We start from the raw sequence: 23312 nt of genomic DNA, 5'->3' as shown, positions 1-23312 counted from the left end.
TCCTTAGAGCTGCTAACAAAATACTGAGTAGCTGCAGAGCAGCCCCCAAAAGGCACAAACATGGCTGTTTTACGACTCGATTTATTCTGGGCTGCTAGGATATTGCAGGTAAAGCTGCCGGTGTTTGAGCCTCGTCACGCAAATTTGAGTCCAAGCAGCCTGCTTGCATCGGGCACCATGGGAAGCCTCCCAGCTCCCTGCTGTGGTGCCCGTGGAGCAGGGCAAAGTCCCACGGTACTGAAACATTGTGTGGGAAGGGGCACGCGGAGCTCCTGGGCCTAGTGATGGGACCACATCTGCTTCGAGAGGCCTGAACTGAGCCAAAAGCTCAGCTTATCTTACTGCTGTGTGGAGCTTTACGGGCACCCCGGCAGGCATGGGTGCTCTTCAGCTTTGCAAAACCCCATTTTGCTCTCATTAAAAGAAAAAAAACATCTTTTAAAAAGAGAACAGGGACACAGCAGGTGACCAACCTCACACCACACCGCGGGTTCCCTTGCTGGCACTGCACACGCTGCTGATTTTCTCTGCTCGGTGCTCTGGCCTCCTCCACTGTGCATCAGGCTCACGTGCTACTTGCCCTCCACCTCCTGCTGCAGAGCACCTGCCCCACTTCCTAACACTGCTGGAGATGTCACCAGCAGCAGGCAGCGCCTCAGCTGATGGCAGCAAGACGCAGAGGTGGGAGAGGAGAACCTGTGTGACCTGAAGGGGGTCTCCAGAGCGAGACCCCAAGGGTGAGCTCCCCTTTGGGCTCCTTCTGCAAGCAGCCTGGGCCAGGGGACAAGGCCACCGCTCGGGGTGCGGGCTCAGCCGCCTGATGTCTCCTCCAGCCCACGCTCCGTGCCAGGCAGGCAGGTGGGCAGAGGCAGCTCTCCCCCCAAAGACACCCCAGGGGCTGCACGCCTTTTACACCACTGGTTTTTAATTACATTGCATAAGGAAAGGCCTCTCCTCGCCAGGACCCCCTGGCGCAGCCGGCCCGGTGGCTGGCTGGACGATCGAGTCCTCAGTAGGTTTAGTGGTTCCCCCTCAGCCCTTCCGCTTGCTCCGAAGCTCCTCCTGGTCAGCCCACATCAGCCCTGCGGTCCTCAGAGTCCTCGCTTTGCAGAGACCCACGGCCACACTCCTCTGTTCCTCCCCTCCTCGGTGCCGGAGCTCTGCCAGCTCAGCCTCGCGGAGTCCCACTGCGGCCTCCTGCAGCACCAGGCGGAGAGGAGGCAGGGCAAGAGGCATCGGTTAATATTCGTCCTAACCCCGATATAAATAGAAAAAAAATACAACAGAACCAAAAATTTGACTAGCTAAGAGATCCGATCCGCTGGGATGTCTGCAACGTGCTAGCGCAGAGTTCAGAGAGTGCTTGGTCCAGTGCATGGTACTGTGGATATCCAGAGACCTGTCCCGGCAGCCCCGCAGCCATCGGATCCTCCCGTGGCACCGCACGTCTGCGCGCGCATCCCGGCCGCGGTCAGCTCGCCCGAGGCTGCTGGCCCCCGGGAACAGGCGGGACGGGGGCGTTGGTACGTCTGATCGGGTGCTGAACGGTAAGGCCATTCTCTCCTGCGGAGCGAGGACATGCTTCGCGCTTACTTTTTGTGGAGGAATTTCATTTTGCTACCTGCAGAGAAGGAGAAAGGAGAATGGGCTTCCCACACTGACAGGCGTCCGTCTGTTATCTCCTCAGACCCATCTGTGTCCTTTGGGAGGCACGGCTCGTGGCCCAAACTTTGCTTCCCCGCGAGCCTCCAGATAAGAGGCAGACGGGGAGGCAGAGCCAACACGGTGCCAGAGCAGGGTTACGTGGCCAGGCACCACTCAAGGCTAGCACGCTGCTCTGCAGGAAGCCCCACTCAGTCACTAGCTGAGTCCTGCCACCCTTCAGCAGCTTCTCTGCTGCCAAATCTCGAGGCAACGAGAGTCCCAAGCTTTCTGAGCAGCCGGTGGTTTTGCCGGTCCCTTACCTAGTCCCTTCAGGAACCTATTGACTCCACTCTGCTCCCCACTGGGAAGTGTTTCCAGGTACTCCTGAGCCCGTACCTCAAACAGACCTGCAGGAAGAAAGAGGTCAACAACCCTTACTTTGCATCCCTATAAATAAAAGTTAGAATGTGCATCTGCCAACATGCTGTTACAGCCTACCAATGAACTTGCACATGAGAGGGGAACCACCCAACCTCCTCCACCTGCTGAGCCCAGATCTGGGACAGGAGCTTTGGTCCGTGTCTGCAGGGTTCCCAGCAAATGAGCCCTGCTACCACCTCCTCCCCACCACTGCAGGGCTGGCTGATCTTTTGTGCCTCACACAAGGAGACAAAACCTCTGCTCACTCTGCTACAAACATGGCAGAGTGCAGAAGGTGAGATCATCTGTGGAGCTGTCATGCTCCACATTTTACCACACCGCAAGAACTCTTTTACTCAGCCACGTGTTTAAGTGCCCGTTGCTCTTTAGTGCTTTGGAGGAAACTGCTACGCTAGCACTGAGCAGCAGCACGGATGAGAAACTTTAGCCATCAGTAGAGTCCTAGGGACAGTGGGGTAAGCCACATAAAAAACCCTATTCTCCAGCAGCTGGTTCCTCTGCATGATGCAAACACTACGTCTCAGCACCCTCCTGTGAGGGGAAGACAAGGAAACAGAGACAAAAAATTGCTGAGCAACTTCCTGAAGGCCGCACAAGGCTGTCAGAAGATTCAAACCATTGGCCTGCACCAGTGCTTCCCTGCCACCTCCCTTGCAATGTCTCTGCACAGGCACTGAGCCTCCTGCTGGAGGCCACGCTGCTGGAGAAGGAGCTGGTGGCATCTCCCGTCTCCTGGGAGCAACAGCAGGGCTTCCAGGACTGCAGAGCCCCTCACCTCTGACCCCCTGCTTCCGCAGCTCCCGCTCCTGGATGAAGCCCCCGAACATCTGCGTCTCCATGAAGACCTCCAGGAAGCGGCGGAGGCTCTTGGAGGAGACGGCCTTGCGGAAGGCCTCGCGCTGCAGCGTCCGCTCCTCGCGCTCAGCGGGGGTCAGGAAGAGGGAGTAGTGGCCCACGATCTCCACGAAGAAACGGACAAAGGCCTCGGACACCACCTCGTTCAGCGGGCTGGTCTCTGAGGAGAAGACAAAGAGGCAGCAGTGAGGACAGCGCTGTAAGGGCGTGCTAGGAAAAGACGTGTTCTCCTTTACACATCTGTACACACGGGGCCGTACCACTCCTGGGTACAAACTATGCTTTTTTTTTCTTCTTTTTCCAAGGCAAAGGAAAGTCACCCAGCTTTGAAAGTCACCCAGCTTTGTCTTGGCTCCTTTGCAACCAGGCTATGCCCACACTGCCCCCCAGGAGCTGTCAGAGCCCAGCCACTTGCAGCTGCTGCCCCTGGGACTAGCTGGGTGTGCGGACTGTCCACTGGAGGAGTCTGCATCCTTCACGCCATCAAGAGCAGGGAGCCTGCGTAAACCCACCAGAAAGGATTACAGTTGTTCCCTGGAGCCATAAGGGAAGGAAGGACAAAGCCGTGAAGGGGATAAGAACTGTTTCTCTTCACACAAAGAGAAATGGTTGTCAGTGCAGTGGAATATTTAATAAAGCTTCAAGGACAATTCTGACCTAACTCTAATTTCTGTGGTGCTTAATTCAATATGAACCTAGTTCTCCTCTAAGAAGGGACAGGAGGCAAAAGGGGCAGGAGGAGACACAGTTTTAAGCTGAGCAGCACTGCGCTTTACCCTGCTTGCCATTCACGGCGCCCTCCTCCTTGTCACTCGCCAGCTCGTTCCTCTGCTCCAAGATGTGCTCTAGGGCGGCCTGCAGCTTCCTGGGCAGGATGGAGTCCTCATCTTCCATCTGCAAAACACAGCCAGCCACCTCCTCAGCGCCCAGGACCGCAGTTCAGATCCTATCCAGCCCCTGACACGGCAGGGGGAGCACTAGGAAGGAGCGGTGGGGAGAGGGAGAGGGAAAGAAAACTCCTGACACACTTGGCACTTTCCCAGCACCTCCCAGCCAGGGCTGTCAAGAAGCATGAGAGGAAAGAGAAAGGCGGGGGGGGGGGGTCTCCCTTCCCAAATGCTGCCCTATTCTGGGAGAATTTCAGGTGTCTGAGCCCAGCGGCTACCTGGCAGGGCTCGCATTTGGCCACCCGGTCTGTGTGTGAGCACTCCCACCGCCACAAACAGGGCTGAGGCGAACAATGCTGGCTCGCAGCCAGGCAGGCGCCACCGCTCGTGTTCTGGAGGCTCCAGCACAGCCGGGAACTGCCTGCGAGCGTGTGGGAGCCCTCAGCAGCCCAGGCTGAGATGACACAACGCAGCTTGGGCCTCCAGAGGAGCGGCGTGAGGCGCAGCGTTTGGCCCCGCTGCCTGCTAACAGGACGCAAACGCTGGTGAGCCAGAAATGTGTTAAATGTGCTCCTCGCCCACAGCACCCGAGGCACAGGACAGAGCCACGCAGCCAGCACCGCTCAGCCACCTGCAAAAGCAGCTTCTAGGCCAGGAGCATGTTCTTTCATCTGGCCTCTCCCCTTAAATACCTGGCTCCTCCCCTTTGTGACAGAGGGAAGCAAAAAATCAGCAATCTTGTCTGCACAGCTAGACTGGAGTGGAGCACGAAATCACAACATCCTAGGCCAGGCAGCAGGGCAAAGAAATCATTGAGACCCCTGCTCAGGGCAGGGTGTGTGAGAGGAGAGCCACAGCTGCTCCCCATGACTGCTCAGCTGAGGCTTTTCAGCTCTGCCCTCAGTCTTACAGGGTACCCCGAAGGGGTACTCAGTGTTGAAGTACTCAATGCTGTGTCTCCCCCTCATTAAAAAAAGAGAGAAAGGGGACAGAAGGCACCGGGTAGGGAACAGTTTTGCTCACCTGCCTCAGAAACCGGTTATTCACCAGGTCAACGACGAGGACCTGAGAGCGAGAGAGCAAGATGAAAAGGGTTATTTCCACCATCAGGGTTTATCCTGGTCCACAGCCACTCTGGAGGAAGCGCTGGAGGCCTGGCCCTGCTCCTCCCAACCACCGCGGCAGCTGGAGGAGGCCCCCGCGTGAGCCAAGAGCGGAGCCTTGTTGCGGCTTTCTCACGACTTCGCCACAAACCACAGAGCAGCCTGGACAAGCAGAGGCTGTTTTCCTGGCCCAGCCTGCCGTTCCTTGCTGCCTCAGCTCTGCCAGTTCTGGCATCCCAAAGTCACTCCTGCAGACTCTGCGCTCAGCCCCGAGGCAACATCACCCAGGGACCAAGAGAAACTTGAGGAAAATCAGCTCCCAGCAGCAGCAGCCCTGCTGTGGGGGATCCCAGCTCCCTGTTCCCAGGCTCTGGAGAAGGCAGAGCCCAAAACTCTGCCACGATGGGCCCTGAGGGTCTTTCTTCTGGCTGCAGGAGCCAGAGCACGAGCTCTCAGTCTCTTCACACCCCCAGCCACCAAGCGGCGGCTGGCAGCTTTCTGTGGTGACACCCAGCCTTGCCTTACAGCAGCAGGGGCAAATGTGGCTCTCGGTAGCAGCCTTCCTAGGGCAGAAGTCAGCTCAGCCTGCTGGAAGAAACGCTGTGAAGGGCATGGCTCACCTCCTCCACCGGGAGCTCCTTCAGGCGGGGCAGGGAGCTGGAGAGCAGGCCGATGAGGAAGGGGGTGGGCGAGCACACGATGTCGATCATGGACGGCGGCAGCACGGGGATGTAGGTGTGCTGCCAGGTGAAGGGGTACAGGAGGGCCACCGTGGCGTGGCAGCACTTGGAGAGCGTGCTGGAAGATAAACCAAGAGAAATCTCTTCCAGTTGTTCCATCACCGAGCTCTGTTCCTAAATTTCTGCCCCTGTTCTTCCCACGGGAAAGCCCCAGGTTTCACAGAATCACAGAATTTCTAGGTTGGAAGAGACCTCAAGATCATCGAGTCCAACCTCTGACCTAACGCTAGCAGTCCCCACTAAACCATATCCCTAAGCTCTACATCTAAATGTCTTTTAAAGACTTCCAGGGATGGTGACTCCACCACTTCCCTGGGCAGCCTAACAACCCTTTCAGTAAAGAACAGGGCCTGTACTGTGCAGGAGAGCCACGGAAAGCTCTTAGAGCATCCTTCTCCCTTCCCTGCATTCACTCCTGCTGCTGCTCCCCAGCTGCGCCTGCCCTCACCACCCAGCCCTTGCTGAAAGCTGCCCAGCACGGCTGCCTACACCCCACACGTGCAAGGTAGGTGATGAATCAGAGAGAAACAGAACGAATGTAATGAGATAAGAAACCACAGAGCTAGTAATAAATGGTAACTTTTACAAAAAAAAAACACACACACAAAAAAACACAACAAAAAACACACCATAAACCCGAACCCAACTCCCACAGAAGAAGTGTGGGACCAACATCAGAGCAAATTTCTTCACTTGTAACTTTCATTTAGTAGATGTACCTTCCTGGAAGTGCAGCCCAAGCTAATGACATCCTTTAAAAACTGCCTTCTTCCAGGTGGCTCCACTCGCACACCCACAAATTTCAGGCCATGCTAGCAGGTGCAAAAGCAGGGCTTTTTCCTCCTCCATTACTGCCGAGCGTGTTTTCCACTCCTCAGTTTTAAAAGCTGCAGGAACTCCCCCTGCTTTCCCCACCTAGCACCGTGGCACTGTTGCCACCACTGGAGGTTCCTCCTAAAGGTGAGGAACCTACTTAATAGATGGCACACAAAAGCCAACGGAGGGGTCTTTGTGGCTCCAGACAGCTCCATGGAAGAGCAGCGAGCTGCTGAAGGAGGTGGTTATTTATGGCATGGTGAGATGTTAGGGCTTGCTGTCTCCCAGTGTACTTATGGTGCCTTGCTCTCCCCCAGCCCTGCTCTCAAGTCGCAGTGAGTACACACGGTACGTGAGAGCTTAAGTGGGAGGAAAGATGGCTGAGGTCCAGTTAGTGGAAGTCAGAGAGCTGTTTAAGTCTCAAATTATATGCTCCATGCCGTGGGAAGCAAAAACAGATAGCTTCCCCTTCTACCTTTCCATCTGTGAATGCCTCCTCACCTCCAGGAAAAATCCTACTGATCTCTGCTCTGAAACACTTCCCCCCCATGGAAGGAATTTCTGGAGAGTAAGGCTGTTGGGGCTGAGGTCTGTGAGCCTCCCTTGAAGGCAGAGCAGTTTTCAGAGAGGGACACAGATGAGGTATTGTTGAAGCATCTCTCCTGCGTGTGATTCTGCCTGATGTCCCCTGCAGACAGCCTCAGGAGTTGCAGCTTGCAGTGATGTAAGAGCCCTGTCCTGAATCAGACAAGGTTACTGAGCCATGCAAGGGAATCCAGTCTGATGAATTCCTTCTGTGCCAGCCGTGTAACTGTGTGCTCTGCAGCCAGCAGCAGCAGCGGACACTGAGCTTCAGGGCTCTTACACCAAAAGGGCAAGTGATGCCTTTGGCCAGCTACAGCCAGTGTCCCTACTGAAAATCCTGAAATCCCAGGACATATGCACTACAGCCACCACACTGACTGCTGTCATATGAATTAACACTGCCCCAGGGTGCTGTGTTTGGCTTGCTGTGCTCCAGGTGCCACCAGAAATTAAGAGGTCTACCCGTGTGCTTGCAGGCTGTTGCGGGGAGTGCCATGCACTAATATCAGGCCACAGAAGTTCACTGTGAGTTGTTCATACGGGAGGCAGACACTGTTTTTAAGACTTTTGATTTCAACAGCAAATCCTTAAAATACTTTTAAGTCTCTAAAGCACACTTTCAAGATCCTGAGCACATCCTCATGGGTTCACTCAGCCTCCTGAAGAGAGATCATGGCTGAGCTGTACACCTGATGCTCGAGACAATGACTCCTATAGTACGGGGGCTAAAAAGCACCAAAGCACACAAAGAACCACGTCATGTTCTCTCCCTAAAGGGCTGATTTGGGTATTGGCTGATGTACAGACCTCCCTGGCTGGGCACTCCCTTGATCAGACGGAAGATAGCGTACCTATTTGTTTGCTTAAACAATAGCCTTTCCCCCACACAGCACCCTACACAAAGCATGTTTGCAAAAGCAAACGCAGCTGCTGCTTTTGGTAGCACCTTGCACAGAGGTGGTCAACGCAGAATCCGAACAAACCAGCTGCAGCTAGGTAGAAACTCTTCTTCTTGGGGAAAACCTGCTCCAAGACTAGCTTGACTTGCTCTAACAGACACTGACAATTTGCAACAGCTTCAGAGGAAGGATGCTGGGTGCTCAGTTTGGTTATTTTCTTCCCAGGCTTCAGACTGACTGCAGGTTCTCCAGCTGTCTGCTTCGAAGGCGAGAGCGTATGCTAAAAAACCCACCAGACTGAATCTTTCTTTGGCTTTGGGATACCTGAAAGATTTCTGAAAAATATTATTGAATCAAGCAGCCTTCTGGAGCTTACTGCCAGTAAGCCCTTTGTTCCCTGCACCCACCAAAATGCTAAAAATACGTTAAATTGCAAAATGCCAGCATGGCTTGATTGCCACTTTTTTTTTTTTTTTTTTTTTTTTTTTAATAAGCTCTGCTACAGCAGGATTTATTTTACAAACACCTTTGGGTTTCTGACACTGCCTAACATCTGGATTTACTTATGTTGCATCACGGATTTGGTTTACAGCATTTAACAGGCGCGGGGAGCTTCCAGGCTCTGCACTGTGACATGGCACCCCCTGCCTGGATGCTGCCAGGCTCCACCAGCGGAGAGAGGCGGGCTGGTGCACGTGAAGAAGCAAGCATTAAGGGCATCTGAAGAAACCGTGCTATTAGTTGATGTACATACCTCCTCCTTGGGTTTCTTCTCCCCAACCACAACACGAAACCAAGAAACCTGTGAGGCTGAATGCACAGGCACAGCTCAGGCCGCTTCTGCGGCGCACAGAAAGGGCTGCTCTTAGTGATTAATTATCTTCTCCTGGGATGACCACATTGGAAGTGTCCACTCTCCTTCAGATCTGCCTTTGATAACAATGAGCACTCTGTGCTGTTGACACAGCTGTGGTTTCTGGCGGGGCAGACGCAATTGCTCGAGTCGGTCAGCCCCACAACAGGCTTTTGAGGAGAGCTGGAAAAATGGTGCCTTGATTTTAAGCCTGTGTACATCTCCCAGTTTAAAAAGCCCTCTGAATCGGACACGTCTCACTTGGGCCAGCAAAAGCTGCCCGGCACTAGGCACCCAGGGAAATCGGGACGGTTTTATTTGGAAGATGCCTTCTAAAACATTGGCCTTGGATGCCTCGAGCTGCGTGCCAGGTGGTTTCAGTGAGAAACGAACGGAGCTGCAGCGCCTTCCCTGTGCCACTGCCTCCACTGCCCCAGGACTAATTCACAGTCTGGGAGTGAGTTAAGGTGGGGAAGACTGCAGAGACCTACACAGTTTTCACCAAGTCATCCTCCTGGCTCGCGAGGGAACGTATACTCCAGTTCCCATAGCGACAGAGAGAAACCAACAGCTAATAAACCCAATTCTTTCCTTTTCCGCTGCCAAGCTTTGGATTGACGGGTCTTTAAAAAACACTCAGTGTTCATTCTAAAGATGGAAAAGACAGTATTTCACTTGCTGTACACTTGTTAGATGCATTTTTTTTTTTGGCTCAGCTTGAAAACATTTCACAGTTCACACAGCACTTGGCAAAAGAACTTTCATCTTTCTTTCCCAGGGCCTGACTTTACAGCAATGAAGAGACAAAAATAAATGGCATACATCATAGTCTCCATCACTTGCACCCATACGTACCTTACACATGTGCACAGATAGTTAGTGATACTGCCTGCACGAAGAACTGCAAATGACATTTATCATGCATCTTTCATCGTGTCACCTGCCCTCTCCCCACTAATCCACCTCGGCTGGATGATTTCTAGCATTCCAAACCTCTGAGTAGTTTAGCACAGCTGCTTTTATCGTTTTTTCCTTCTCTTAAGCTACTGCCAAAAAATGTTTCTTTTCTTTCCCCCGAAACCAGCATTTTCACCCTCGAAGTCAATACCATTTAGTATTCATTGAGTTCAGCGTGTTCCTGTCCCAGGAAAAGCACCGTTTGGACAGAAGGCCTTGTACCTACAATACCATCGGCATCCAGAACATGGAATCTCTACCAACACATACAAGAGGTTGTAGACCTCTCGTCTATAAAAGGCTCACCAATCCAGTGCACTCAAGTCATTGGACTGGATTAAAAATAAAAGTTTACTTCATTTTGAGGGTTATTTCCTTCGTTTTCTGTTTTTCATGCCTTTGCAGTCCTTTGGGGTCGTTTTGAAGTTTTTTCTCTACAACAAGGAGAACCAGAGAAAATTCATATATTGTTGGAGGAAAATAAAATGAAGACTCTCCTGAAACTGCTTGACACTAGGAGCAAGGTCTTCTCACATACATCAAATGCTGAAAGCCTTGTAGACAGCTGGCAAGTCTAAAATAAATATTTGAATCTGAGTCCCGTGGTCTAACAGACCCTGGATCTTTAAAACATGAGTTGTTTTTTTTTTTTTTTCTTCACAGAAGAAAGTAGTTTATGTTATATATAGCAAATTCTAAAAAGTATGATCCTACAGCTCTCTTTTCTCTTTGACAGGCCTGGGCAGTTTGATTCATTCCTAAAGATTCTGGATATATTGACAGAAGATACGGGGGAAAAAACAAGTATCAGCCCATGGAAGTGCTCTGAATTAGAGATATTCTATAACACAGCATGCTCGGAATACACAGTGGTGTGCTGACATAAAAAGATTTGATAGGAAAAGATCTGGTAAGTAAAGGTTCGTTCTGAAGAGATGCCTTGAAAATACAAAAACAGCCCCAAACCCTACCACCCATTCTCACCACCCAGCCTCACGTAGAGATTAATATGTCAACTGTGTCCTTAACAGATTTTCCCAAAATGTAAAATTTGTTCTATAGCAGGGAAGGAAAACCTTTGAAAACAAAGCTTGTCATCATAAATTATCACATAAATCATGTATGTAGAAATACAGAGTTTGGGATGCATTCTCTGCAAGTCTGACTGCTTTGCATTTCAAGTGTGGCTTAAACATCCAGAACACTACACATCTATGTGTATAATGTATCACTGACTACAAAGAAGCAAATCTCCCCTCCCTGACCCAAGGCAGATGCCAAAAATTGCAAGCAGCCAGCGCTGCCTGGATCCTACAGCTTCCCTCTCCCCAGCTTTCCTATTCCTGTGATAAGACTGCCTCAGCTCTGCCCTCAAGAGCCCTGGAGCCCTGCAGGATGAGTTTTTCCCTTAGCTTTCCCGTGGAAGGGGCCTCCCCATCTTTTGCCCCTGCACTCAGCCCCAGGACTGCAGCCCGCTGGCTGGGAGTTGTGAAAACAGACAGCTCAGGGGCACCGTACGCTCCTGAAACCTGAGCGTGCTCCTCGGTGTCATTACTCATCCAGGCAGCTTTTCCTTCCCCAGCCCTGGCGAGCTCTCCTCCTTAAATCCTCAAGTGCTTCAAGGGCTGGAGAGCGGCCAGCCACCAGCTGCAGGAGATCTTAAAGAAACCTGGGCCCGTTTTTCTAACTTTGGAGAGCAAATTTAAAAAAAAAAAAAAAAAAGAAAAAGAAAAAAGAAAAAAGCAAATTGAGCAAATTTAAAAATAGAAGGGGGAAGTCCTCTGTCCCCGTCCCCCTCACTGCATCCTTTACTTTCCTCCTCCACAAGTCTTTAGGAAAGAACCGATATTAAAATTCAAGCTCAAGTTTTAAAGATTTAAGAAACAAATGCTGTGACATCAGGGAACAATCCCGAAGGGACAGATACCTCTGCCTGAGGTCTTTAGAACATCAGCACGGCTCTGTGCAGCACACCATAGACCAAGAGGAGGTTCCTCAGTACCAGGGCTCTACTCTGAAACCTTTTAGAGGAAAGGGAATTTGGTTCTCTATGGGGATGGGAAGCAGCTCACTTTTTGCAAGCTGCCAAGTTAAAATACGGTGCACGGCTTGAGTTCCCCACTCCTGGGAATTACAACAGCCCTACTTACATCAGATATGAGTTGGGAAAAAGCAGAAAAGAAAAAAAGAAGAGGGCAAAGAGCTCAGTCAGTGCAGTCTCCTCAGCTTCCCCTCCGTAACAGCGTTTTGTTTAAGGAAATGCAAGAGGGTACCTGAGCTTGTCTGCGATAAAGATCACCCTCCTTTCAAGAAGCAGGGAGGCGAAGACCCTGCTCAGGTGCCGCACGCTGAGGGATGTGAACAAGGACTCAAAATCAACATGCTCAAGCCTGGAGTCAAGAGGCCGCCGCAGCTCAATTACCTGTTGGAGAGGAAAAGACCACAGGTCAGCTCTCCCCGCCCGCCGACACCGAGGAAGCGAGGACCCGCCGGGTATTTTACAAGCTACCACGCGGCACTGACTGCTGCCAGGCACCACACGGTGCTCAGCCCTCCAACAGGATCTTCCAAAGACCTCCCACCAACCCTTCTTTCATCCAGAGTCCACCCCAATACGCACAGCAGGAGACCGCTCACAAGTCCACCCCACTGGACCGAGGACAGGGAGCTCTTCAGAAGGAGGAAAACTAGTTTGTGTCCAGCTAAGTGGCTTCCAGGCTTTCTGACATTTGAGCAACAGAGTGGCACAGAAACTTGCTGATTTTCCTTCTTATTTTTACAGATTTGATTTACTTACTTTTTTACTGCAAGCATCTGGATGTCTATTCTACTGACCATAAATTTTGATACCAGTTACAGGAAAGAGTACCTTGTAGCCTGTGGGCATTTTCCCTTGTTCATATCTATTTAAATAATTGCCATCACAGCATCGTGGCACTTCACACTCCTTATCTTAGACAGATCTTACTGAATTCTTCTTGAGACCTTCCAAAGCCAGATATTTCATAAACCCCACAGTAAGATCTACCCTAGTTCTGAACCACCCTTACTTACCAACACCAAGCCCAGAGCTCAGCTCTCTCAGTGGCAAGTTACCTCTCCGACTTGTTGTTTTACTCTGGGTATACAATCAGAACAAGTGGACACTTTCTGCTCTGCAGGAAACCTCTTGTCTGTCGGAGGTCATCACCACCTGTCCCTCTCTGTCCTTTGTTCTCCGTATTAAGCAAACCATTCTCTCAAGCTTTGCCTGTCTTTTCTAAACCACTTAGTAAGTGGAACTACTTCTCTGGGGCTTTCTCCTAGAGTTTGTTTACGTTTGTTTTGAAAGCGATACTCCAAATGAGTCTCCACCAATGCTGGAGAGCAGGAAAATTGCTTTCCTTCATTATTCAGCCTTTCACTTTCTTTCACAATGCCAGAGATCGTCTTGATAACACCATATTGTTATTTCCGCCCATTTTATGAGCCTCTACGCCACCAGATCATTTTCTGAAGTATTGCTGCTCAGTCAGATACTTCCATGTCGTATTAGACTGCTGATTTCTCCTTCACAGCATTTTGCTCTTATCCACGCTGAATTTCAAACCAAATCCTGAATTTACTAAGGTCACTTTGAATTTCAATCCCTAACTCTCCGAAGTGCCTGCATCCCATCTCAGCGCTGTCATCCACCAATTGTACAAACGTGGGTTTATGCCATCAAGGAGCTAACTAACGAGCATCACGGATCCTAGAAGCAGGCAGCCGAAGCATTCTCACCGCCTGCCAAGCACACCACAGGGAATCTACTCCTCGAGTGCGGATTTTTAACCAGCTATGCGTGTGCTTTGCAGAAATTTAATTTAGCCTGGCCTGTTCAGTTCGGTTAATGAGAATGTCAGCACGTAGTGCTTTACTGAAAGCCTCCCCACATTTTCCTAAAAAGCCTTCCGCATTTTCCTCTCTAGAGTTGGTACTTCAGAGAAGAAAACTACATGAGTTTAACATGGCTCTTCACAAATCCAAGCTATTTCTCACTACTTTATGACCCTCTAGATTCATATCAGCTGATTATGTAGTTCGTTCCTACGTATTTTCAGCAATCAGTTAGGTTGGTCCTGTTACATTCCCTGGTATCCTCCTCCCTCTCCCTCTCCTTGAGCGCAGACACGAGGCCTTCTCTTTCCTGCTCCGCTGGGACTTGCTGTTCTCAGAGCTGCTTGCAAAACAGCTGCTTTTGCGAAACAGCAAAAAGGCATCGCTGCAGTTGTTTTTCACAGAACTGTATCCCAAATCTCCTCAGCTCCCAATTACCCCAATACTGTCTTGAGCAAGCTTTTCCTGCTCTGCCCTGCACCCTCACCCTCTCATTGTTACTATTAATAGTATTGAGCATCTGATTGTAAACAATCTTCCTTCTGAAGGCCAAAAACACAAAGAATATGAAGGTCGTTCTTCACTCTCCATATATTAAAGGTTTCCTAATGCTAGAAGAGGAAACCAATCCAGTGGCAGCATTCAGTGTTTCTCTGTGTCTGCTTCATCCTTCTAACGTATTCACAGATCCTCCCTTACCAGCCTGGGTTTCCAAGGAAATTGGATTCGCAGCAGTCATGCTCCCCCTTGGTGCCCTCCTCCTGCCTTCACTTTTGGTTCCCCAGCTGGCCAGGTTCCCATTCCAATGAGCAGGGGTCCCAAGGACGATTACACTCTGCAGAAAGCAGCCGCCCGAGGAGGAGAGGTGCGCTGCACCCTGCTGAGCCAGGCAGAGCGCTGCACAGCCAGCACACATCCTGCTTTGCAACAGCTCCCCCGTGCACTGGCACAAGGGCACTGGCAGGACAGCAGGCAGGGGCACGGAAACTGCTTCGTGCTCAGAGAAGAGGGAGAGTGAGGAAGCAGGTTTCACTAATTCCAGTGTTTACAGACACAGGGACTTTGTCCTCTGCTGGCTGTAACTCATTTTGGCCGCCTTTTTTTTTCGGTTTGGTCCTTGTGTGGGTTACTTTTCTTTACATTTGACTTCAGCAAAATATATAGTGGTGTTGCTAGATAAAATAAGGCCAGTTGTTTTTGCCTGCTGACTGTCTGTACTTGGCATGCTCCCCATTAGACAAAACTGCCATTAACTCTGTCTCTTTCCCCTTGCTCTCATTCAGCGCATGTCATGCCCAACAGGAAGCATGGCTGAGACCACATTCAATTTGGCTCCCTGCTTCTGCCAACAGCCCTTCAATGCGATCCCCCAAAGCTCTGCTCTCTTAAAAGCTCCCTCTGTCCTCACATCATGCTGGGGGAGATGAAAAACATGCCCTCATCTCCGTGCTGTGAAAATGCGGTTTTGAAAGGCTGTAGCTTTGCCCTTGTGTCATTTCAGGTATTTTTTAACCAGAAATCCCTCTTTTGTCCCACACAAACGGTGATGCTGCATTACAGATGCCAGAGCACATGCTATTAATCCTGAGTTCAGGGAATTAAGAGGGGAGGTCCTTGAGCAGATCCAAGGTCACGTGCTGGGTAGCATGGAGCCTGCCAGTCTGTGGCACCTGGCCTCAGCACCAACGTCCTGCTTCATCCTGCCACGTGGCGATTGTGTCTCCACCTTTACTTTTACCGTGACTTCCTTTTTGATTCTGAGGTCACTGGAGAACTCTCCATGCCATCCCCTCTGCTCCCCTATCTTACTCCTTAGCTCCCTCCCTCAAAACTGCCAGACTTCTTGGACACCTCCCTCGAAACTGCCGTCCTTCTTGGACACCTCCAGTGCTATGGCACAGTCCCAGCTTCCAGTTGCCAGCACTGCACCAGCTGCTGCCCTAACTCTCCCTCCCTCCCTCCAGGCTAGGGTTTTTACCTCTGTTCCTGAGCCCGGCAAGAAGTTCTTGACTGTAATTGTCCGGCCCAAGGCTGGGAAAGGCGCCTCCATGACACTCCTCATGAGAGGCTGCACCAAGGCTGGGGAAATGCCCCGTCTCTTCTCAACCTCATCCAGGATCTGAAAGAAAACCATGAAAGCACAAAAACGTGTGAAGCAGGAGGAGGGAGGCAACACCAGCAATAAAGTGTACTGGCATTCGCTCCTTAGCACAACGCTGATGTGGAGCCTTGAATCACAAGGAAGAAAGTACCCTGAAACTGAAAGGCTTGCATTTTCTTCAGCAAGAGAAACCCGGCTCCCATGGGGTCAACAGAAGGCTTACAATTTGCAAGCTGCCTGTTCCTCAGAATCAAGACTCCACCTTTTAATCTCTGAGCGCCTGTGTGCTGGTAGTTCTGCTGAAGGAACAAGGCAACAGCTGCCAATCTATTTTTTCCTTTTAACTGTATTTTTGCTAGGTTCTGGAATTAGCATGCAGTTGCCTTGCCAACACCATTTCAGACCCTTTCTTCTGCCATCACCTTCCCCGATTCCCATTCTTCCGTCGACTTTATTTTTGGGTCCCTTTTGGCCTACTGCACAAATTCCTTCTCTCTCCCCCCTCACCTTAGAGAAGAGATTGAAGCATCCGAGGCGACTCACGATGCAGTAAACTTCTGGGAGGCGCTTCCCTTTCCCACTGGGCTTTCGAGACAAACACAAATATACACACACACACACAAAACACCAAGAAAATATCAGAGTTGTAACTTCTGCAGGGATAGAGTGACTGGTCTCTGAGTTCTACAGCTCACTAAAACAGGGCAGAAAGTGGGTACATCCATGATATGATCCAAACCTTCCTAAGTCAAATGACCAAGACGGGGTAAACTGCTCTACAGAGACAACTCTGAGCCTACAGGACCAGCAGTGGTTTAGCCAACTGTTTATTAGCTATGTAAAACGAAGGGAGAGGAACCCTAAATCCAGCTTAATGGTGGACCAACAGTCTGTGATCATAACGTTAAGCACTGGTGTACAGAAAAGGCAAAAGAACCATGTCTGGACTGGCGGATGGCATTCAGAGAGGGACCTTAGCACTCACTGGGCAGAGCAGAAGAGAACAAGGCTGTTCTGCTACCACCCTTTCCACACTTAACGAGAAGAGCAGCAGCTTTTTACTTTCCACAATAGATAGCAGTGACAGGAACCCCCCAGAAGGTTGCACCTCTTCTGCTAGAAGAAGAAGGGATAATTACCAGCAGCCTCCTACAGTATCCAAAACGCCTGCTTCCATCTTCCCCCGTCAGGACAAATGAGAACGTCTCACTGCAGAAAGAAAAACCAGAATGAAAAGAAAGCAGAACATCACCCACATACAAACTCTGACATACAGATGAACCCATTAAGCTCACAAACTTTTTGCATTTCCAATACAGCCCTCTCAGGGCTCTGCCCAACCTTCTACCATAAGAGCCCTCATATTTAATTAGCTCGATACATAAATCCATCTCTCACGAGCCACAATGCAAAGTACAGTACTTACCTGGCAAACTGATGGATGGGGGCCCAGTCCTTTGCATCAGGAAAGCAAAACTGGGGAATAGCTTTCAACTGATCTTCTGCCTCACGCATGAATTTGAACGAGCGTTCAAGCTAAGGGAGAACAGAGAGAAGGAATGTTTCCAATTAGTCATGTGGGGATGGAATGACTTCAAATATTTTTCCTGTGACAAATGAAGAGGTGATGACAGAGGCTAAGCTTCTGCCTGGAAGATATTAAAATTTCTGTGATTCTGGCTCACCTAATCTTTAGATATCTTAAAGTAACTCTGTACCCTCAATTCCACCAAGCCCTGTGTCTGCAACACCTGCCCCTGTGCTCAGTTGTGCCTCCAGGCTGGGACACACCTTCCAGCAAGGGACAAGAGTACTGAAGTCTGAGGGAACTCTGGTTACATTGCATTTACAAATGTGCTGTCACACTGGCTCTCTGTTTCTCTCATTCCCTGTGTTTCAGCTAAACTGTTGGTGAAAGCTGTGCCTTCCCTTTAAGAACACATCTTCTCCCAAGCGTCAGTTTTCCTTAAAGAAAAAATAAATGGTGGAGAAAGGAATAGCTACATAAAAGTCATAGCCAAGAGCAGCACAAGATCTGAATCAGCTGCTCTTTCAACAGTGAGGAATGTCATAACAATGCTCAGGGGGTTGCTGCAGCCCCTCTGTCTTCAGTCTCCCTGAACAATGCCACAGCAGTGGGGTTTCTGATACAGGGAAGCTGTGGCTTCTCCAGCAGGGCAATGCACCACGCACTCTGAGACACAGCAGCCAGAGCTTCCCGACAGGCACCACACCTTCAGTGGGAACTGCTGGGTAACCTCAGGGACGTAGGTGGCTCCGGCCTGCTTCTTGTGCAACGACACCACAACAAAGTACTCGAACAGCTGCCTCTCCTGATACTCGATCAGGTCTCGTTCCAAGGTTTGGTACCGCGGGGTCTGCTTCAGGCGAGATTTCACGTGGACCAGGCGCTGGCTGTGAGCTACAAAGAAAAAGATTAGAGTTTGTCACTTCGTCTAGCTCTTTGTAAAGAGCACCAACAGGGCTTTGCAGAGACTTACAGATAACCTCACTGTGTTTGTTCTGTCAGTGGCTGAGCAAGAGGCAGGCCCCATTTGTAAGCTGCACTATAAATATTGACAGAGATGGGACATAATCTTGTTGATATCACCACCCTGAAGAGCTCTGGCAGCACAAGTATTTCATAGATGGCTTTTGCAGCTGAGGACAAGCCAAACTGAGATCCATGCGGGACACAGCAGAAGAGATAATATCTGGGCATTCATCCTAGCACTCATTTATGCATCTTTTGAAGCCAGCACATTTAGGTGATCGATCACCTTTGTTCAGAGGAGGCTGGGGGTAGAGATCTCCACAGTTTTACAAGACCAGCACGTGGGTCAGGCTGGGGCTCCCCTGGCTGAGTAATGCCGGGGACCCCCCGCTTTGGGAACACGTGCTGGGCTGCAGGCCAACAGCAAAAAACAAGAGAAGAGGTGCAAATGAAAAAGGCTGGCTCATGACAGACCTTCCTCTGCCTAAAGCGAATCTCTCAGGACTGTGTTTCTACAAGTTCTCCCAAGACAATGGGAAAACAAGAAAAACTGCCAAGCAAGCCGTAACTGCAACACATCTGAGCTGTGGGACAATAAACATTCCAGCATGGAAAGTAATGAAAAGCTGCCTGCTGGGAAGAGCCCAGATGAGATTCCCTAAGACCTTCCCCCTGCTTTGTTTTACAGTTGCATCTCAAATTAAATCTCCATGAGTCTCCCTTAGCCCTACTACAAAAGAAAGAAAGAATTAACTACAAGCAGAGGCTACAGCTCATTCTCACAAAGTGCTTTTCGCTAATGCGGGTGGTAATGCAACATTTTTGACAGAAACAACAACCACAGGGATACTGCAGAAACTCCAGCTACACATCTGCTTGGAGACAGAGCTTTCTGGGGGATGGTACAAACTTCTTGACCTTTTGTCTGGTCGAGTAGTCATGGACTATTCCAGACAATATAACTTGAAGCAACCTAAAGGTGCTTCTTAAATCAGAGTGACACAATTCCAGGACAGTGAAAGCCCTGGAAAAAATGGCTTAGACTCCTTTCTCTCATCAGCTATTACACCATTTGCTTTAAGGCTGCAATTCTTCAAAAGCTTTCAGAAGTGGCCTGTTTTACCAGGCACTTCAAAAGGAGCTGTGTCACACTAATGCTGAGTGCTTCTGAAAATCTCACTTGAGCTCTGCACTGTTTGACACCAGGATTGTACTGCTGTCATCATGGCAGAGTTTGTCTTTAAACATTTTTCCGTCCTAAGGGCCAGTACTTCTGGCTCTCACACGCAGTCTGATGACTGGTGCCTGATGATTTAGTGTGTCTCAGCTGAGGTACAGTGACTTGCTCAGCAGTGGTAACTGGCTGTGTTTGCTCTGTTAAGTACAACATACAGAAATGAAAAGTCCCAAATAAAAGTTACTTGATAAATCATCTCCTTTTTCTATTCAAAAATAGCAAAGTCCACAGTCCAGCAAGGCAGAAAGCAAAATACAGGTTTAGCAAGAGCAAGCAGCAAGTGCCAGAGCCCCCATTCACACTTATCTAGACATGCAGGCCTTTTGCACGCTCAGATCCAGGTATGGATCTGGATATGGTCCAGAGTCCAGTGCTGTTTGATCTGAAGTGATCTCTGACCATCTGAATCATCTCCTCCACTCTAAGTTCCCAGCTGCAGTTAGACATCCTACACAGAAACAAGGTGATGGTGCTGCACATGATTCACCTCGGCAAGTGGGAACAGACAAGAGTTTGAGTCTTCTTGGCCACATCTACACCATCTACACTGTCTTTCTCAGCTATAACCAAACGTGCAACTATATTTCATAACATCATGTTTCAAAGCAATTGTGAATGCAATTCCTATGCAATCAGGGCACAAACCCTTTCTCTCTATCTTTAGGATAGCCTGAGAGCCTGTCAGAAGGCAGGCAGGGGCAGCAATTTTCAGCTTGATCTTGCTCTTACAGTAGTACAGACCAAAGATTTCCAGATTTTCCAGTAGTTCTTATGCGGGAAGTACAATCAAACATGAAAGGGAACTCAGACTGAGGTTTCTGTTCTAAAAAACTTGAAGAGGGTAGGGGTGAGCCTTCCTACGCACAACGTGCTGTGGCTGATACAGAGTGAAAACTGCTGCTTTTAACTCTTTTCAGCTTGAGAACTGACCTGCTACCCTGATCAGGTGTGCACGTGCATGAGGAAACTTTGGACTGTGAAGGAATTTCAATTTTGTATTCCAACGTTATCAGGATTTTTAATTCACCATATAAATTCTCAAGAGACTGTAATGCCACCAGCATGTCACAAGGGTAATTACCAATATGAGAAGTTTTGAGAAGAGAATTATGGAGACCAGCATACCCTCTATCGGCTCTACTGGAGCAAACCAAAGAATGCAGCACTTTATCTCAACTCAGCCAACGCAGAAGAGTTTAATTAGCAATAAATCATATACTGCAATCCCATTTCCCTAGCTAGGCATTCTGGCTGGTGGGTTGTCTCTCTTAATAAATGAGTAGTGGGGTTAGTGAACACCCTGTCCTACTGTGAACATCCTGTCCCACTGCAATACTGCCTCTGTCAGCCTGTGCACACATTTATGACTGTGCACTCAGAAAAACCTCCTTTTATTTCCACACCATACAAGCCGTGGAAAGCTCCTATGAAAGCTAGTGCAAAGAGCTTTGATGGGAATTGGAGCTGATGTTTGTTTTGGATTCCTAAAGTCCTCTGCTCCTGGATTTTCTTCTGCAGTTTCCAGATCTTTGTCTTCTCACTGTGTTTTGAGTGGAAACAAGCTCTTTCTCTGAAGGCAGAACACAATGGAGAGAACTTGACCCAGGAACTCAAAGAAGAGTTTATCAGGAGCTATTTGCTCTCTTCACGCATTTGCCTTACCTTTCAGTTTCTCTTCAGTATCACTGTCTGATTCACTGTTTTCATCTGTAACTAGAAAATAAGAAAGGGGAAGATGAAGTAAGTAAAGCCTTTTTGTAAGAGTGCATTTCTTGTCGCTGACATGAGAAAGCCAGGCCTAACAATTTCGGGGGAAGACAATACAGATCTCAAGGGCCTCATCTGTTTCAAGGATGCATACACCCACAGAGATTTAACTTACCAACCTCAGTATTTTCCCACTCATTCAGGGAACACAAAAAAATGCATCAAAATCTACTTTGCACAGCCCTAAGAGTTGCATAAAGAATAAAATGACAGAGCAGTATTTCATCCACATCTGTATAAGCACAACAGAAAAGCAAAATACTGATTCACATGTAGCAGTCAAGGGGTAAAAACAAACAAAAAACAGGACAAGGGGCAAAAACAAAAACAAAAATCCCTACAACTGCTGGAATGAATCAGACTCAGGCCCTATATCATCCCATAACCTGTTTTTGTCGATGCCTCAGATGCTTCAGAGAAGAGTATAAAATATGGAGAGGGTTCATATAAACACACCCACCCCCCTGTTTTATGTATAAACACCTGTTTTATGTATAAAACAGGACAAGCAGTAACAAGTAGTTGTGGGAAACAAACAGACCTGGAGGTCACCTTTCACTGGGAACTGGGGTGTTTTAGAAAAAAATACTGCGTTGGAAAGATGTCATTTAAAGCTTTGCATAGATTAGATGTTTATAAACAATTGCTTTGAAGTACCTAAACACTTTTGGTAAGCTGTTGATTGGCAGTGAGAAGCTGAAAGTCTTAATTTTGAGATGATGGAGATGGTCCTATAGTCAATAGTCTAGAAACCCTGATTCCCAACTGAGGCTATTTATTTATTGGGACGTTGAAGAAAACAGGGCTGTTTCAAAACTCTCCTATCTTCTACTGGACAGTTCATTAAAGTAACACATTCCCACAGAATATTTTGATCTCAACAAATCAGATTCTTTGGACAGAACATTCTTCTCAAAAGTGTCTAGCCAGTTCCAGAAATAAACATCAAAAAGTGGAGGCATTTTTGGTGCGACCTATGAGGTTATCATGGAAAGCCATGAAATGAAAATGAAGCGAGAAAAAAAAAAAAAAAAGTGCCTTGTCATGAAAGGCCCTTGGGCAGTGGAACAACCTTTATCTTTCCAAAAGAAGAGGTGGAAAGCCCAACTCAGTCTCACACTGGACTGGAAGAAGCACTGAAAAACATCACATGAACGACCGAGTCAGCCTAAAGTCTAAGTCCTCCAAAAGTCTTAGATGTACGATGATTCAAAGTTCCTTTACCTTTCCCTGAATTGCTCTCTGTAGACTGCGATAGTCTCTTGACACGTTTCTTTCCCCTCCGTGCCTCATAAATGGCATTGATTTTCAACACAAGCTGCTCCGCAAACACACAAACAAAAAAAGGTTATTTTCCTTGCCAGGCAAGAAAGAAGGTTAGAATTTCATGAAAAGAGCTCCGTTTCCCAATCCTGGCTATACTGGAACACCTGATGGTCTAGATACTTGTGTTACCGGTGGCCGTGCTGGCTCTGGTACAGATGCAGCACAGTCGTGCTGGCGTGGCAGGAGCCCAAGGCCAGGCCTCGATGTGCCTCCACACCCTGTGGCTGTATGAGCTTGCTGGCACCCACCTGGGCCTCTCCTTGCCATGGTCAACTCTCCAGGGAGCACCGGAGGGTAACCCTTGGGAACCTGCCTTGTTCTGCAGGTTTGAAAGCAGAAAACTGGCTGGAGGATGAGAGCAACCTTAGCATCAAGAGGTGAGATGCTCTGATATGGAAGTGTAGCTTCCATCCAGCTCCCCAGTCGAAATCTCAGGTCAACTTTGCCACTGATGCAGTGAATTTCTGCTCTGAGCTTGCCCTGCAAGACTGCTCAGGGGCACTGCCCAGTAAACATGTACTCATAACCTTCCCTTCAGCTGACACAAATGTTTGTGTGAAAACACTGACAGAGCTCAAGCACACGCACAGAGGTGTAGGAATAATGGGAAAGAAAACCCTAAACATTTGTAGTCTTTGGCTCATTCCTGGAGAGCCGAGGTATACAGACAGGGCACTCAAAAACCATATATACAAATATGAACATAGATCTGCAACCAAGAAATGAAGAGGATAAACAAACACATCCCC

At 49.1% G+C, this 23312-nt stretch overlaps 1 protein-coding gene across 2 annotated transcripts in view; it reads right to left on the bottom strand.

Moving 5' to 3' along the window:
* Window positions 1-904: 904 nt before the first annotated feature.
* The window catches only part of DENND2A (DENN domain containing 2A), a 51944-nt gene continuing 29536 nt past the window's right edge, over window positions 905-23312 (bottom strand). For both annotated transcript variants that reach the window (XM_082754893.1, XM_082754894.1), the window contains exons 7-20: window positions 22462-22555; window positions 21133-21183; window positions 17974-18161; window positions 17166-17275; window positions 16879-16948; window positions 16247-16324; window positions 15617-15757; window positions 12054-12202; window positions 5551-5728; window positions 4851-4892; window positions 3717-3834; window positions 2861-3100; window positions 1965-2051; window positions 905-1621 (exon numbers count right to left, since the gene is read on the bottom strand). In XM_082754893.1, the coding sequence (XP_082611019.1) occupies window positions 1590-1621; window positions 1965-2051; window positions 2861-3100; window positions 3717-3834; window positions 4851-4892; window positions 5551-5728; window positions 12054-12202; window positions 15617-15757; window positions 16247-16324; window positions 16879-16948; window positions 17166-17275; window positions 17974-18161; window positions 21133-21183; window positions 22462-22555 (1578 nt within the window). In that variant the 3' untranslated portion in view covers window positions 905-1589. The remainder of the gene's footprint in view (window positions 1622-1964; window positions 2052-2860; window positions 3101-3716; window positions 3835-4850; window positions 4893-5550; window positions 5729-12053; window positions 12203-15616; window positions 15758-16246; window positions 16325-16878; window positions 16949-17165; window positions 17276-17973; window positions 18162-21132; window positions 21184-22461; window positions 22556-23312) is intronic.

This window comes from Aythya marila (genome assembly GCF_965140915.1).
Source record: "Aythya marila genome assembly, chromosome: 1".
Classification (NCBI taxonomy): Eukaryota; Metazoa; Chordata; class Aves; order Anseriformes; family Anatidae; genus Aythya; species Aythya marila.
This window is presented reverse-complemented; position numbering and strand designations above follow the sequence as displayed.